At 41.1% G+C, this 14,642-nt stretch overlaps 1 protein-coding gene across 1 annotated transcript; it reads left to right on the forward strand.

The window, feature by feature from the left end:
* The first annotated feature begins 1,115 nt into the window (after positions 1-1,115).
* On the forward strand, positions 1,116-14,150 carry pde9al (phosphodiesterase 9A like). Its single transcript, XM_037118278.1, has 19 exons — positions 1,116-1,226; positions 1,620-1,790; positions 3,604-3,674; positions 4,682-4,759; positions 4,922-4,965; positions 5,074-5,128; positions 5,355-5,425; positions 5,538-5,625; positions 5,714-5,792; positions 5,988-6,062; positions 6,152-6,238; positions 6,341-6,445; positions 6,571-6,653; positions 6,919-7,075; positions 7,941-8,054; positions 8,304-8,408; positions 8,562-8,690; positions 8,779-8,874; positions 13,375-14,150. Exons 2-19 carry the CDS (start codon positions 1,722-1,724, stop codon positions 13,423-13,425), a joined length of 1,557 nt encoding a protein of 518 aa, XP_036974173.1. The 5' UTR covers positions 1,116-1,226; positions 1,620-1,721; the 3' UTR covers positions 13,426-14,150.
* Positions 14,151-14,642: the final 492 nt, after the last annotated feature.

The following is a 14,642-nucleotide window of genomic DNA, read 5'->3' on the forward strand; positions in this document are numbered from 1 at the left end:
CCTTGTGACCGGAGCGGGGCTCATACGACTACTGTCATATCCTATGGCCTCCAGAATCGACAAAAAAATGAAAGTTACATATAGCAGCTTTAGGTAGATTAAAATTTGAATGCAGACCTTGCAGTGGAGTAACATTAATGTATTGTTACTTTTTCTTTAAAGATCTGAATACTTCTTTGACCTCTCCTGATGCTCTTCCAGAGATGTCTTTTTGAAGTTTTCCTCATCCAAAATGAATTACAAGACTGGCCTTTAGCAATTCATCTTACATGGTCTGAATTATTATTATTCATTTCATCAAAACATGTGTTTCGATACGTGTGTGTGCGTTGATCCGCTGTAAATTGTGTTAAAAATAGAACTCACTTCAAAATGTCCTGGAGTGCTCTGCTGAACTCATCTGACCGAACCATCTGCTGGACCTGCCCTCAACAACCGGGTGGATAAGTGGACACACACACACAAACACACGAACACACACACGAACACACTTACACATCCAGAGAAAACAAACAGAAATACATATATGACAATCACAGCTCACATTGGCATATGTACATATATAAAGCAGCACTTGGCGGCTGACAGAAAGAACGAACAAACACTTGAAATTAGGGTTAGGAGTGGAGTCTGTCTAATGAAATATAATTTTCCATGTATTGCTGAGTGCTCCAATCAACGTTTGGTTTGTGCCCTGTGCGCCATTCAGGGGCCGATAACAACTGCTGTTTATCAGCAGAACGCAGGTGTAATATAATAATCTACCTGGGTTTTTATCAGATATCTGTGAATTAAACAGTGTGTGTTCAGTATCTGATTGAGCCACAATACTTGTGTGCGTTTCTCCTCTGTGAGTTTCAGTGAATCAGGCTATGAAGATAAGCAGCAGGTTTGTGGCGGGGCGTAGGTAAAAGCCCTACACCACTTAAGACATGTCTGCTTCTTTTTTTTCCATAGTAACAGTCCCCTGGCAATCAGTAAGAGTGCCAGTTATATTCACGGTACTCCTCACCCCTCTGGCTCCCTCGCACATCCCCTTCCTCACTTCTCTCTTCATCACTCACATCCTCTCTCTCTCTCTCTCTCTCTCTCTCTCTCTCTCTCCTCCCCTGTAGCTCTTCTCTTGTGCGTTCGAGTGTGAGCCTGTCTGCATGTGAGTCGGCTGCATCCTCAGCACCTGAGACATTACCTCCGGTCTCCACAGGGGAAGCTGCACCGCTGACACTGTGAGTTCAATGGGTCTGCTGTTGCTTTGACTGTGACTGTGAGTGTGTTATCATGTTAGATGTTTAATTGGAGGTGACTGATTTACTGTTTGATTGCACTGTGAAAAACTTAGTGTGTATCGTGGAAAATAATATGTGTAAATAGACTGTTGAGCTTTTTTAAAGTGAGTTTTTCATTTTCAAGGGATGTTCTTGTTCTACGTTTAAGTTTTTTTTACTGGACATTAGCAACAGCAAAAACGTGCATGAAAAATTACATAGTGTCAAAGTTGCGGGCAGGTAAATTGAGAGTGCTCACCTGGTCCTTATGCCATGATTTATTGCATTTATCAGGCATTATCTGCAAGAATATACTGAAAGAAATGAGTGTCCTCCCCATATTTGTTTTTTCAGTGACTCCTCGTGAAAAGACCCTGGTCGTTGGCTCATCAGATCTGTCAATCAGGACTTTAACCCAGAAACTCTGCGGGTGTAAGAGAGGAGAGGGAGGTCAACATGGGCTCCAGCTCCTCCTCCTATGCCCCCAAAACCATTTACCTGGATGTGGACGGGAAAGTGCAAAAGGTGGGTCCGAGTCCAGTGCAAACACTTTTTGCCTTCAAGCTTTTATATTGTTTAAATTGTGAAATTGTCTTCTTTTTATTTTTAGCGAGAAAACAGTGTCATATAATGTAAATGGGATTAATGAAAGGAAAAAAGGAAGAGAGTTAAAGGTTCATTGAAGCAATCAATACCAACTATACACTGGAAATGTTGTTGGAATATTATATCTTAAATATAATATATAGAAAACGGTGTATTGGGCATATAAATGTAGAGAAAGATAATTAATTGTGCAGGCAGCACAGTCCAAAATATGTGTGAAATCATCAATGTTCAGACAAATTTCAGTAAATAACTTTTTTCAGTGGTTAAATATATGATTGGATTATTGTATATGAGATTTAAAGGGGCTCTATGTGGCAATATGTTGATGTAAAACTCACTTCTATATTAGTCATATGTGACGAGAAAAACACGAGGCCATCCCCGTCGCTCTCTTTTGATTGTCAGTACGAGCCCATGGATGATGTGTTTCAGCTGTTTAATGCGGCTTTGTGAAGCCTTGTTTGAGTGCCTCTCTCCACTCTGCTAACAGAGGGCAACGGTAGTCAACGTTAGTTAGAAATGGAGCCCGCTAACGTAAACTAATTCCAGCATGGCACAGCTCCACAGAGCCCCTCTAATCATTTGTTTAATGACAAAACCAAATCATAATAAACTTTAACTATGGCAACCTTCTCGAGTCGCTAGTAGGTATTCCCTGCAGACTCACCTCACCTGAGGAGGTGCAAAAATTAATCCACGTTGCAGTTTGCCTTACAGGTGCTACTGACAGTACCAAACACCTGTTGTTAACAGCTTCCACATCACCATTAATTTCTGCTGCCCTACAGCCCTGGGGTATACGAGTAAAAACTATGGATTAAGATCAAGTTTCCAGAGGCAGAATTTAAGATATTAATCAGTGGTGATTAAACCGAATAATAAAAAATGCAAAGTGTAGAGTGCAAAAAAAGAAATAAATAAAATGTTGACTTATATCAGCTTTTTAACTGCAACCCCAGCAGAGCAACAGCTTGGTCATCATTTTAACAGTCGTGACAAATGTTTCGAGGCTCGAGTTTCATGCTACAGCGTTCCAGGCATACTGAGATACGGATAAATGCAGCACTTGCCGATGTGGCGATGTAGAGTGCCTCAAGTAGAGAGCTGGCGATGACACATGTCTTTTCAAGGGCCCCGAGCCCCACGGCCTGAGGCTGAATGTTTGTCTGCTACACCTGCTCCCTTCAAGATGTGAGCTCACAGTTTTTCTCCCTCACGCAGCAGCGCCCTCTCTGTACTTGTACTGTACCAAGTCTGATTGCGTGACAGGCGTGGATAATGTTGCTTTCTTCCACAGCTCCATAAACCCTCACACTCCAGCTGTCCTTTTCTTCCCCTCACCGCTCTCTCTGCCGACTTGACCTTATTCAACCATAAAAAAAAACAAAACAAACAAAAAACGACCCTTTTGCTTTTCGCTCCCATGTGACTTGGTTGTCTGGAAAACGCATGAAATCTGATAACTTTCCGACCTCGTCAGAACACTGAGGCCTTATATCAAAACCGGCAGCTGTTTGCGTGCAGGTGTGCCTTCGGAATCCGCGTAGACACAGATCGCACTGTGTATGATATGTGGGCCGCAGAGGAGGTTTCTCCTGAACATGTAGCGCATTGACAATTGGCGCCACTTCAGTGTGAGCATCTTCTCATAAGCATATTGATACAAAACCAGACACAGTCCTTGTATTTGAAACAACTAAACAACTAAAGATCTTTGTTTTCCTAACAGGTGGTGTTCAGTCGCCACTGCAGCCCATGTGACATCAAGGAGCTCCTGTGTTCCTCATCTAACATCCCCAGGTTTGTGGTTTTCTTAATTTGTTTCGTTGGTTGATTGTATTCATTTTTTTATTCACTGTTTATCTGTGTCACTGAATATCATTTCTAGATATTGCGGCCCTTTGAATTTCTTTTTATTTTCTTGTTTATTTTTACAGGGAGAGCTCACAATTCAAAGTAATTGCACCAGAGTGAGCTTGTAGCTGATTTGCATGAACCAGCACATAAAGCTACACACAAACATCATATAACACTGTCACGCAGTAAAACAGCTATTTACATACAGCAAATAATTGCGTGTAGTAGCAGGGCCGCCGCACATCAAAGCAGACAATTAGATCAGTGGAAAGGGTTTGTCGTGATGGTTCTTACAGTTCTGTTGTTAAGGAAGATAAATTATTTATACACCATTCTTTCAGTCGGCACTCCTCTATTTCCCTTGTTCTGTAGACTTTCTCTTGAAGATACATTCATGGCACATATGCAGCTTCATCTATAGCAAAAAAAAAAAAAAGCAGGCAGGCACTTACAGAAAACGCTTGGCAGGTGATTGGGCGAGCTGTCTGTCTATTACCGCCTATCACAGGCTAGCTTTAAAGGTTCCTATTTGTAAGAAAAGTAGATTTTTCGGTCTCATTCCCAACTCATCAAATACTGAAACTCTGATGTTTGATGAGTTGGAAATGGGACTCGAAAGTCAACTTTTCTTACAAATAGGACCTTCAAGCAATCGCATCAACAGGTGACAATCGCTTCCACAAACTCGCCAGTCGAGAGAAAACCAAAACATCCTTTTTTTCCATCCAAGTGTCATTCTTTGCTAGCATTGTTGTCACTTCTCACGCCTGTAGCTCCATTTTTGGATGCTGAATGGTTCACCCAATGTGTGTTCGGCCACAGTTTGAAACCTGGAGCGATGGGTTTGCAAGATCCGGTGATCACTTGATTTCGCAACTGCGGCTGCCTTTCAAGATTAAAAGGCACTAAAAGACACCTTTCTCACTTTTACCTCCATCCCGTCTTAACAGGAACACTGCCATCATGATGGTGGACCCAGAGGGCGCCTTGGTCTCCATAGATCCCACTATGCCCACCAACTCTCCAAAGTAACACACCAGTATTACAAGATTGTATTTGTTTTCAAACCTTATCGACAAGTGCCAAAAGAGCTTGTAAATTAACCTCTTTGAAATAAAATCAGTGTAAAGAAATAATAAGGCTGATGTTGAGAGTTAAGAATAATAACTGCTCCTCTGCTTTCCTCGCAGCTTTCTGTACAAAGTTGTCCCTCTGTCCACTGGCCAGCTCGGAGGTAAGCTTAACATCTTTATTCTCAGTCACTAATGAGCTTGAAAATACCAGACTCGACAGGGCGAGCGCCGTTCACAGTGATTTATCGGCGGTGTATCTGTGTCTGCAGAGAAGGAGGACATGTTTCAGAATGTGCTGTCCCAGGTGGCGGAGCAGTTCAGCAGGTAACACCTCGGTTGTTTATGTTATGTTACGGTCGAAGCCTTTCCCTCATACCTCACACACATACCTGAAACCACTGACTTTCAATGATAACACACCGCAACGCACAGAGGCAAAGTTAAGTAAGACAATTCTTGTCTTATTTTGTCGTTATTACCACTGAACCATGTGAAATACAAGCCGCTGTCTTATCACGTTCTATTCTTATCGCCTGCCTTCCTCTCACAGAGCCTTTCGCATCAACGAGTTGAAGACTGAGGTCACCAACAGGCTAGCAATGCTGGAGAAGAGGGTGGAACGTAAGTGGTACACCGGACCGACAAGAGCATGCCCTAAATCACGAAATACAGAAGATGCAAACGCGTTCTAAAGTGAAGTCAAGCTGTGGTATGCCTCGCCATGTTGTTTCAGTTGAGGGCTTGAAGGTGGTGGAGATCGAGAGGTGTAAGAACGATCTGAAGAAGCTACGAGATGAGATGACTTCAAGAGGCGGTGGCAGGTGAGATGAAGACAAAAGTTAGACATCTTGCAACGTCTGTCTATGACAATCAATTGTGAAATCTCTCTCTCTTTTCTTTGAAATTCAGGGTAAACTGTCCATGCAAATACAACTTCGACGATGGGAAGAAGGTCACTCCTAGAAGAGATGTCCCCAATTACCCAAAGGTGTGTCGGGACTGGTATCTTTACTGCGATTAGACAGAGCAAACTTTAAATCTCTATAGCGTAGGTCGATTGGCCAGTCTCTCAAAGCATCAGCATTTTAAGAGTTCAGAGTTTGGAATGAAACTCAAAAATGAACTGTCTTGCAAATCGGTAGTTCTGATGGCTTTTTTTTTTTTTTTCATTTTGTATATCCAGTACACGCTGTCTCAGGAGACGATCGAGGCACTCAAGAAGCCGACATTTGACGTCTGGCACTGGGAACACAATGAGGTTTGTTGTCTCGCCATAACTCACTTCCCATTCCACGTGATCCAGGTGCCACATGTCTGAACTGCTTTTCTCTTCCTTTGTGGCTGCAGATGCTGAGTTGTTTGGAGTATATGTACCATGACTTGGGGCTGGTGAAGGAATTCAACATGAACCCCATCACACTCAAACGCTGGCTGGTAAACACAGCCGGGCACATAGACATACCGCATCCTGCAGTGCACACTGCAGATCTCAGACAAGATTTTCAGTCAGTGCATTGACAATTTTCTGTCTTCTAGCTGGCGATTCAGGAGAACTACCGTAACAACCCTTTCCACAACTTTCGCCACTGCTTCTGCGTTAGTCAGATGATGTATGGCATGATTCACCTCTGCAACCTGCAGGTACGATGCATGTTTGCGGCTACGGGATTAAATACCGTTTCTTGCAACCATCTGTCTTTGAAATACCAGCCAATTTCCAGTCTGGACATTTGGCATGAACACCTCTCATTTTCTCCATTGTCCAGGAGAAGCTGACTCTCACCGATATGGGAATTCTAATGACAGCTGCTGTGTGTCATGACCTGGACCACCCTGGCTACAACAACACGTAAGACTCGCTAGTGGGTCTGTAGGGGTGTTGACAGATAGAGCAATGCAGATGCCCATTGACCCCGGTGTGTTTTGACACCCCTCGGCACAACACTGTTGTCAATGGACTGTGAAACTAGTTCAGCATGGAGAGAGTTCAGGTATGAAAACACGGTGATTGAGATTATCGTGTTGTCAGAGTTTGAGGGAAGGTGAGGACCTCTTATCGGTGAAGCTTCATGGGAATACAGTCAATCAATTCACTCACCTGTGTCGTCTATCAGGTACCAAATCAATGCCCGCACGGAGCTGGCAGTGCGCTACAACGACATCTCCCCGCTGGAGAACCATCACTGCGCTGTGGCCTTCCAGATCCTCTCTCTTCCTGAGTGCAATATCTTTGCAAACGTGGATCCAGAGGCGTTCAAACAGATCCGACAGGTGAGATGTGGAATGTAAAGCTGTCGCTGGTGTAGTGTTATCATAAAGGGACAGTTCACCCCGAAAATCATTTGTACGTATGCTTCCTCTCACCTGTAGTGCTGTTTATCCATCTAGTCTGTTTTGTCGCGAGTTGCACAGACTAGACGCCAAAATTGACAAATCTGACAGCAATGTCTCTTTTCAACATCAACAGAAATCATGTAGGAACTACTTCTTTCTGTATCATCATGCAGAAGGAAGTGTGCATTTACTCTTGGACAAGAAGCTTGTGCTCATGGCAGCGCAGGATGTAAACATTAATAAAAACTGCTAACAGAAGAAGGTAAAAAAACAGGCTAAGGGCATGCATGAGCACACCTCTTCCATTTGTGCCAGGGCCAAGTAATTGTACAGTACATTGCACTCACGCCAGTCATACGAACTGGACTTTGGGGGTCAAACATGCTTGGGCACGGTGCAGATTGTCTTGTGTGAGTGCGCCCTAAAATACACTGATTAACAAATTAAACATAAGATATGGTAGGCAGGTGGAGTTTGGTAGAAAGAAAAATGGTTCCTGAAAACTCCAGGAAACTGCTCACAACAAGGTCTGTAGGTGGCCCTCAGTGATCAGTTCTGTCACATTCAAGAGATGGCAGACATCTCATTGCCGGTTTCTCAAAAACTTGACAACTCACACCAAAACAGCCATGATGGATGAATAGCACTTCAGGTAAGAGGAACAATATGTATTTTGATTTTGGGAGGAACTGTCCCTTTAATCCTACAGGGGCTTGTCCCATATTTACATATCAATCAGAAGAATCGATGTCAGCATGCCAAGGTCTCAAGCAGTTTTGGTCTTTTTTTTTTTTATTTCCAGGCAATTATCACCCTCATCCTGGCCACTGACATGGCCCGACACGGCGAGATACTAGACTCCTTCAAACAAAAAGTGGACAACTTTGACTTCACCAATGAGGAGCATGTGACATGTGTATGTACACACGTCTTGTAAGATCACGTTGCATCAGCTCCTTACTGTACTGCACATGCGAGATGTGACCTCAACACAAGCGGGCCTTTATCTGCTGAGTGTGCTGTAGTCAGCAGGAGCCAAACAGACTGTATTAGTGTAATTGGGAATGCACTGCTGTCATGTAAATACAGTAGATGCACGATGAATAGGCTCCTTTATCCTGCGTGAGGGGAACATGTGTTTGTTCATGTGTGTTTGTGTTTTCAGCTGAAGATGGTTTTGATCAAGTGCTGCGATATTTCCAACGAAGTGAGGCCAACTGAGGTAGCCGAGCCGTGGGTGGACTGCCTCCTGGAGGAGTACTTCATGCAGGTGACTTCAACCAGAGCATTCACGTAGCTCCAGAAATCCACTAATCTAAATCCTACATGTCGACTTGGGGTGAAGGGAAAAGTACATTGCCACCTATTAGAGGTGAATTCTGCTGTCTTGAGTGAAAAAAACATCCCTGTGTGTGCTTCCCAGAGTGACAGGGAGAAGTCTGAGGGTCTCCCCGTGGCTCCCTTCATGGACAGAGACAAAGTCACCAAACCCACCGCTCAGATCGGATTCATCAAGTTCGTCCTCATCCCAATGTTTGAGACTGTCATGAAGGTGGGCCAATGTGTGTGAGATGGGTTCCCCTATGAATACACCCCCGTTAATTAGCAACAATTAATGCTCTTGCTGTGGTGTCCAACAGCTTTTCCCTCAGATTGAAGAGATCATGGTTCAACCGTTGAGAGACTCTCGTGACCACTATGAGGAGCTGAAACAGATCGATGACGCCATGACAGAGGTAGGACCTATTCTGCTCTATCTATCTATCCATCTCTCTATCTATTCACCTATCTATCTATCTATCTATCACCAATGTTGTATATAACATAACGTAAAAGTGGAGGCTTTGTTGGTCAGTAGCAAAGCTGAAGTCACTGTAATATGACCCAGACTGTTACTTTGAAAAAATATATAATTAAAGGAATAGTTTAACATTTTGGGAAATACGCTTATTTTCTGTCTTAGATGAGAAGATTATCGTCACAGTCATGTTTCCACCATAAATATACAGCTACATACAGCAGCTATTCAGCTTAGCTTAGCACAAAGACTGGTAACACGAGAAAACCGCTAGCCTCACACTGTCCAGCACCTCCAAAGCTTACGAATTAAAGATGCGCTATTTAGTTTTGGTGGAATACATTTGAATTAGTGGAGAAAGACCTTCATTGACTTTGACAATCTAAATAAACAAACTCTTCATTCCCATGACTGAATAAACAAGCAGACCTTTACAACACAGTTTCATACTGTTTTATTTTGTTCATATTTGGCGGACCCCGCAACCTTTATGGCTTCAATCGGTGTTCCGGGGACATTTTTTTTTCTTTGAGTAAAGCTTGTTTATTCATTTATGAAAAATAAAAAATAAAAAACTGCTACATTATTTCTCTAAAGCTACATGCCCCCCTATTTTATATAATTTATTTTTAAATTGTATTCAAGTCGAATCAAGTCCATTTTATATTCATTGTATGGTGACCAGATGTCCCATATTTGTCCAGGACTGTCCCACCTCCAAGCTGGGTGACCCAAGTCCAGATATTTTTATAAATATCCCAGTCTTCAATTATTTTTACAAAGACATTTATCATGTCCTGTCCCACTCACTGTTAGCTAACCCAATACGTGTCAGTCAATCATTGTGTCGCTGTCAAGGCTTTTGCCAGCTGATGAGTCATGCTGCGGCTCATTCTGACAGAACCTGTCAGTATGCTAACAGTTAGCTGCAATGCCAAAAATAAAGTTGGTCTTTTCTGAAGAGCTGCATGAGACATTGTCCTTCCTTCATAAGTAAAAAGAAAGCTGCTTTCACGGCTTCCATGGTTTTGAGTGGTGTGCTCGATTAGTGTGTCACGAAAATGCCTGCAATACCTATTTACATATATATGTATATATATGTATATACACATAAACATTTGGTACAATCAAGTGACTAGCACCAAATTACAAATCACACATTTGCTAAAGGCTTTAAAATCTGTAAAGTCACCGGTCCGAGCCAAGGAATAGTCACATACATAACCACCGTAAAACTGAAGTTGATGTATTTCAATTACACTTTTTCTAATTCTTCGCCAGAAAGTGAAAAGGCGTATTTCCCAAAATGGTAAGATTGTGCTTGTGAATTTGGTAATGTGAAATGATAAGCAGCATAAACAATGTAAGAAATAAGTTTAGATGAATTAAATTCCTACTTTTTGTTTCCAGTGAAATTACACAGTGTCATCAAGATATTATTGGTCTTTTTTGTGGCAACAATCATATGGGGAAATTTTCATTTGGTGACCTCAGGGGAAAAAAAGGGCTGGGAATAAGACTGGTTTGAGCCTGCACATACATGCAGTAATCACAGGCAAAAGTGACACTTCTGCGTGGTTGCAAACATGCCATTGTGCCTGTGGGGACTTATCTAATTAAATTTAGTTTGGAGCCTTGAAAGAACTTACAGTAACCCAGACAGTGGTCCAACAAACAATGGCAGCGTTACAGGTTTCCTGCTGTGAGAAGGAGGCAAGTAGAAAACAAATCCAAGTCAATCAACAAGGTGTCATTTAAGCATCTCACCTGGAGTAACCAAACACTACAAATTACCAGTTGTGCAATTTGTTTCTCATGGGTGGGGTCACACACACATGCATGCACGCGCCCATCAAAACCACTTGCTAACATGAAGGTGTGTCTTTTGTTCAATGAGGCACAGAAGAAAAAAACTGAAAATATGTCATTAGGCGGGAAGAAGAAGTAAGCTGTGCAGTGAGTGAGTGCAGTGATATCTGTGTAAGTAAAAGCAACGGACTCCTTGGTTGTGCTTTAGTGTTAGTGTCACGAGTGCGCTCTGTCTCTGCCTCTCTCTGGCCTCTCCACAGCAACTCTCCTCTACACTGAACTCTGTCTACAAAAGCCAGAACCTTTGTGAATGTGCAGCACTTTCATCACTTTGGATTCACCTTTTAAGTTAACACCAAGGAGTTCATATCGAGTCTCTCACGAAAAGGAAACCCAAAAGGGCAATTCTGTTTAGTAGGCCCAAGGTGAATTGATTTAACAGGAAATTCTTGGCAAGTGAGAAGGCCTCAGTTGTTTCAAAGCTAACAGCTTACGAAGAGTGAAGAAAGAAAACTCAACTGCTCATTCAGGAACCCCTAAAAAATCATTAAAGTTAAAGGTCCCATATTATGCTCACTTTCAGGTTTTATTCTGGGTGTCTGTGAGAAAATGTTTACATGCTTTAAAGAGGTCATATTTTGGTTTTGGGGTTTTTGCTTTCCTTTATTGTGTGTGTTTTCTTTTTTTCTTTCTTTTTTTTTTTTTTCTAGCATTTTTTGTACATGTTAAAGGTCTGGAAAGTGAAAAAGGCCCAAAGTGCACACCAAAGGCAGTTACTCTCTCCCACAGAAAACACAGCTCCTGCACTGCCTGGTTATGAGACGCTTGGTGGAGCCAAGTGCGTCACTATGTAACAGACGTTAATATATAAAATATATATATTCATATATATCATACAATATATGACCTCCAGTCAGTCAACAGATATACAGTAATTACAGTTATGTAGCAGTGTTATTTTAGATCACACTACCTTGCACGGCATGACCAGCCCTACTCTTAGTCTGATTGGCTACATCCTGCCAGTGTGCATGTGCTACTCTCACCAAAGATTGAACAGATGTGGGATGTCTCACTCCCCAGCTGAAACGGAGCATTCAAGACACAGTGCGGAAAGGGATGTTGAAACAATGCACTATGTGAGAAAAATATGCTTTTTGAAAATGCAATTATGTAAACCTATTCTACCAGGACCCCCAAATAAAAGTATGAACCTGAAGATTTGCATAATATGACCTCTTCAATATAAAAAAAACACATTATTTTTCTCTGTCCATTGCTGCACCACTCTTGTTCACCGTCTGTCTGATTGCTCCATTTTAGCGCCTGTCTCTTTAAAGCCCCCCTCTCAAAAAGCCCAACCTGTTCTGATTAGTCAGCTCTCACAGGCCCGAGCCGGCACCACCCACCAGTGTTTTTACATTTATTTCAACGAAGGTCATGGTTTTTTACAATAATAAAACAATGTCTAACATGATTCAAGTTAGTATTGAATGCAGTCGTTACCGCCTCACACTTTCACACTTTGGACCAATGCTGGAACAATGTAGCTTCAGTAGGAAGACCTGCTGCTGTTCTTTGTGTAAAATCAACATTCAAACTGAGAAAATGTAGAAGGAAATCAAATTGGTTCATAGTATTTGTCAGGGTTACTGAACACCTGTTAGTTCAACTTGATATAACTTGTTATAGAACCTGTTTTCTCAGGTTGAGCTAACTTAAAATTTGGTTTCACAAAAAAAGTTAAATATAAAGGCAGCAAAAAAAATATATATTTTTTTTTCATGTTGACACAACTCAAAATTATTTACAGTGCGCTTCGCTGGTGTTTTTGCAACCACGGCAGTGCTGTGTAGATGTAACATCACAACCTTACAGAAGTCCTGACGGCTCATTTGAAGGCAATTTTCTGAATATATGTTTGTATTTTTCTGTGGATTGAGTGCTTTGTATGATTTCACTTTTTTTTTTTTTTTTACCTACCTACCAATGTTTAATGATTAAAAAAGAAGATGTAAATTTCACTTGCTATAATATGGGACCTTTAACATTAGAACAAAATTAATTGATTAAAGCAAGCACAATTCGCAAGTACAAATATTCACATTTTTGATATTTTAGCTGTAATTTATTTATATATATATATATATATATATATATATATATATATATATATATATATATATATATATATATATATATATGTATATATATACTTAGCATGACATTATCTTGTGGTCATGGCTAAAAACAAAGTGCTGAAATTGTCGCTTGTTTGTTTCCCTCTTAAACTTCATGTTAACTTTTGTTTTTTACAGTGAGAAGATTTCTGCACGTGAACTATAACCTTTTCTCTGCCATTTTATAGTGAAGTTGCCTCTCGACTCTGAGCAAGTTTTGACTTCCCAAAGAGGAAAGCCAATCCTCACTCACAGCTCTAAGGCAACTTCAGTCCAATAGCCTTTATCTGTGGGTGGACGACAAACTTTTGGTGGTCAGGCATCATTTGTGCTGATCTAGGCACAGCGCTTAGTCAATGACTTGTGTTTTTTTAAACCTAGTTTTTAGTCTTTTTGTCCTTCAAGTGCCGCAGTCTCTCTGCCTGATCCAAGCCCTTACTTTCTTTCAGGAGCCTTCGTTTGTATTCAAATTGAAGAAAGACTTCAAAAAAAGTGACTGAGGCCTCAGTGAAGACATTCTGCGCTGCATTCTGGAGATGACAGATGGAGAGAAAAAAGAGACTGCTCGGCTACATACTGAACTAAACTTAGGCATCATGGTGGCATGTCTTGAACTTTGACTTAGACTTTTGCACTGGATGTAACAGAGAGGGACCTGGTGACCTTATATATATATTTATGGTGTTGATGTTTTTCTCCCTACTTTTTTTTTTTTATTATTTCATAGTGCCGTGAGAGTTTAAAGGACCAGTTTTTCCAAAAGACATTGATTCAAAAACATTGATTACCATGCATCATAAAAATGGCTGCAGAACAGGTCTCATGGACAAAAGATGCAGTAAAAAATTCACTGCAAACTGCAAATGATTATTTATTCTATCCCAACTTTTCAAGTAGAAAAATAAAATGCACCAAACTGGGATGTTTTCACCTCACTGTAGCAATAAGATTTTGATTGATATGGTCCACTGGGTGTTTTCCAAAGAAGAATGCAGCTTTGCACCTTTAATTTTTTTTTGTTCACATACGATGATCAGTTTTATTAATCCATCACAAATCAACATGTATTTTCTTACCTTTTACACCTTTTAACAAAAGAAAGCCATGTGGAGGCATATATTGTCCAAGGTGTCACATGATTTGTCCTGTAAAAATGTTCTAAGATCTCACAATACATGTAAAACAGTGATTTGTATGTTTGTTCAGTCTTTATACATAAAGGTTATACAACACACATGTCAGTGTCTTCTGTCTTATAAAAACAACTGTGTTTCCACAGTAGGTCAACTCCAGTCCCTTTATGGAATAGAACATATTTTAAAGGAGATGTGTAATGCTCATTTTCAGGTTCATAATCTAATGTTGTCTTACTACTAGCCTTAATGCTGAAAAAACACATTTGTTTTCTCATATTGTCCAGTGCTGCAGCACCGTGTTTCCCCTCTGTCTGAAATGCTTTGTTTCAGCTCCTGCCTCTTCAAGGTCCCTCCTCCCAAAACCCCAGTCTGCTCTGATTGGTCAGCTCACACAGGCCTGAGCCAGCACTGATCATCATGTCGCCGGTTGTGTTTTCAGCTTTTGGTTAGTTTCACTTCTACTGTGAATATAAATATGTACATTATGGAAATGTGTGACATGATGAAGTAGTGTGATGTCACAAAAAAAGACAAAAAAAACTGGCCTACTGATGCCAGCAACCAAATGATTAAATTATCTA

This window comes from Acanthopagrus latus, chromosome 2 (assembly GCF_904848185.1).
Source record: "Acanthopagrus latus isolate v.2019 chromosome 2, fAcaLat1.1, whole genome shotgun sequence".
Taxonomy (NCBI): Eukaryota; Metazoa; Chordata; class Actinopteri; order Spariformes; family Sparidae; genus Acanthopagrus; species Acanthopagrus latus.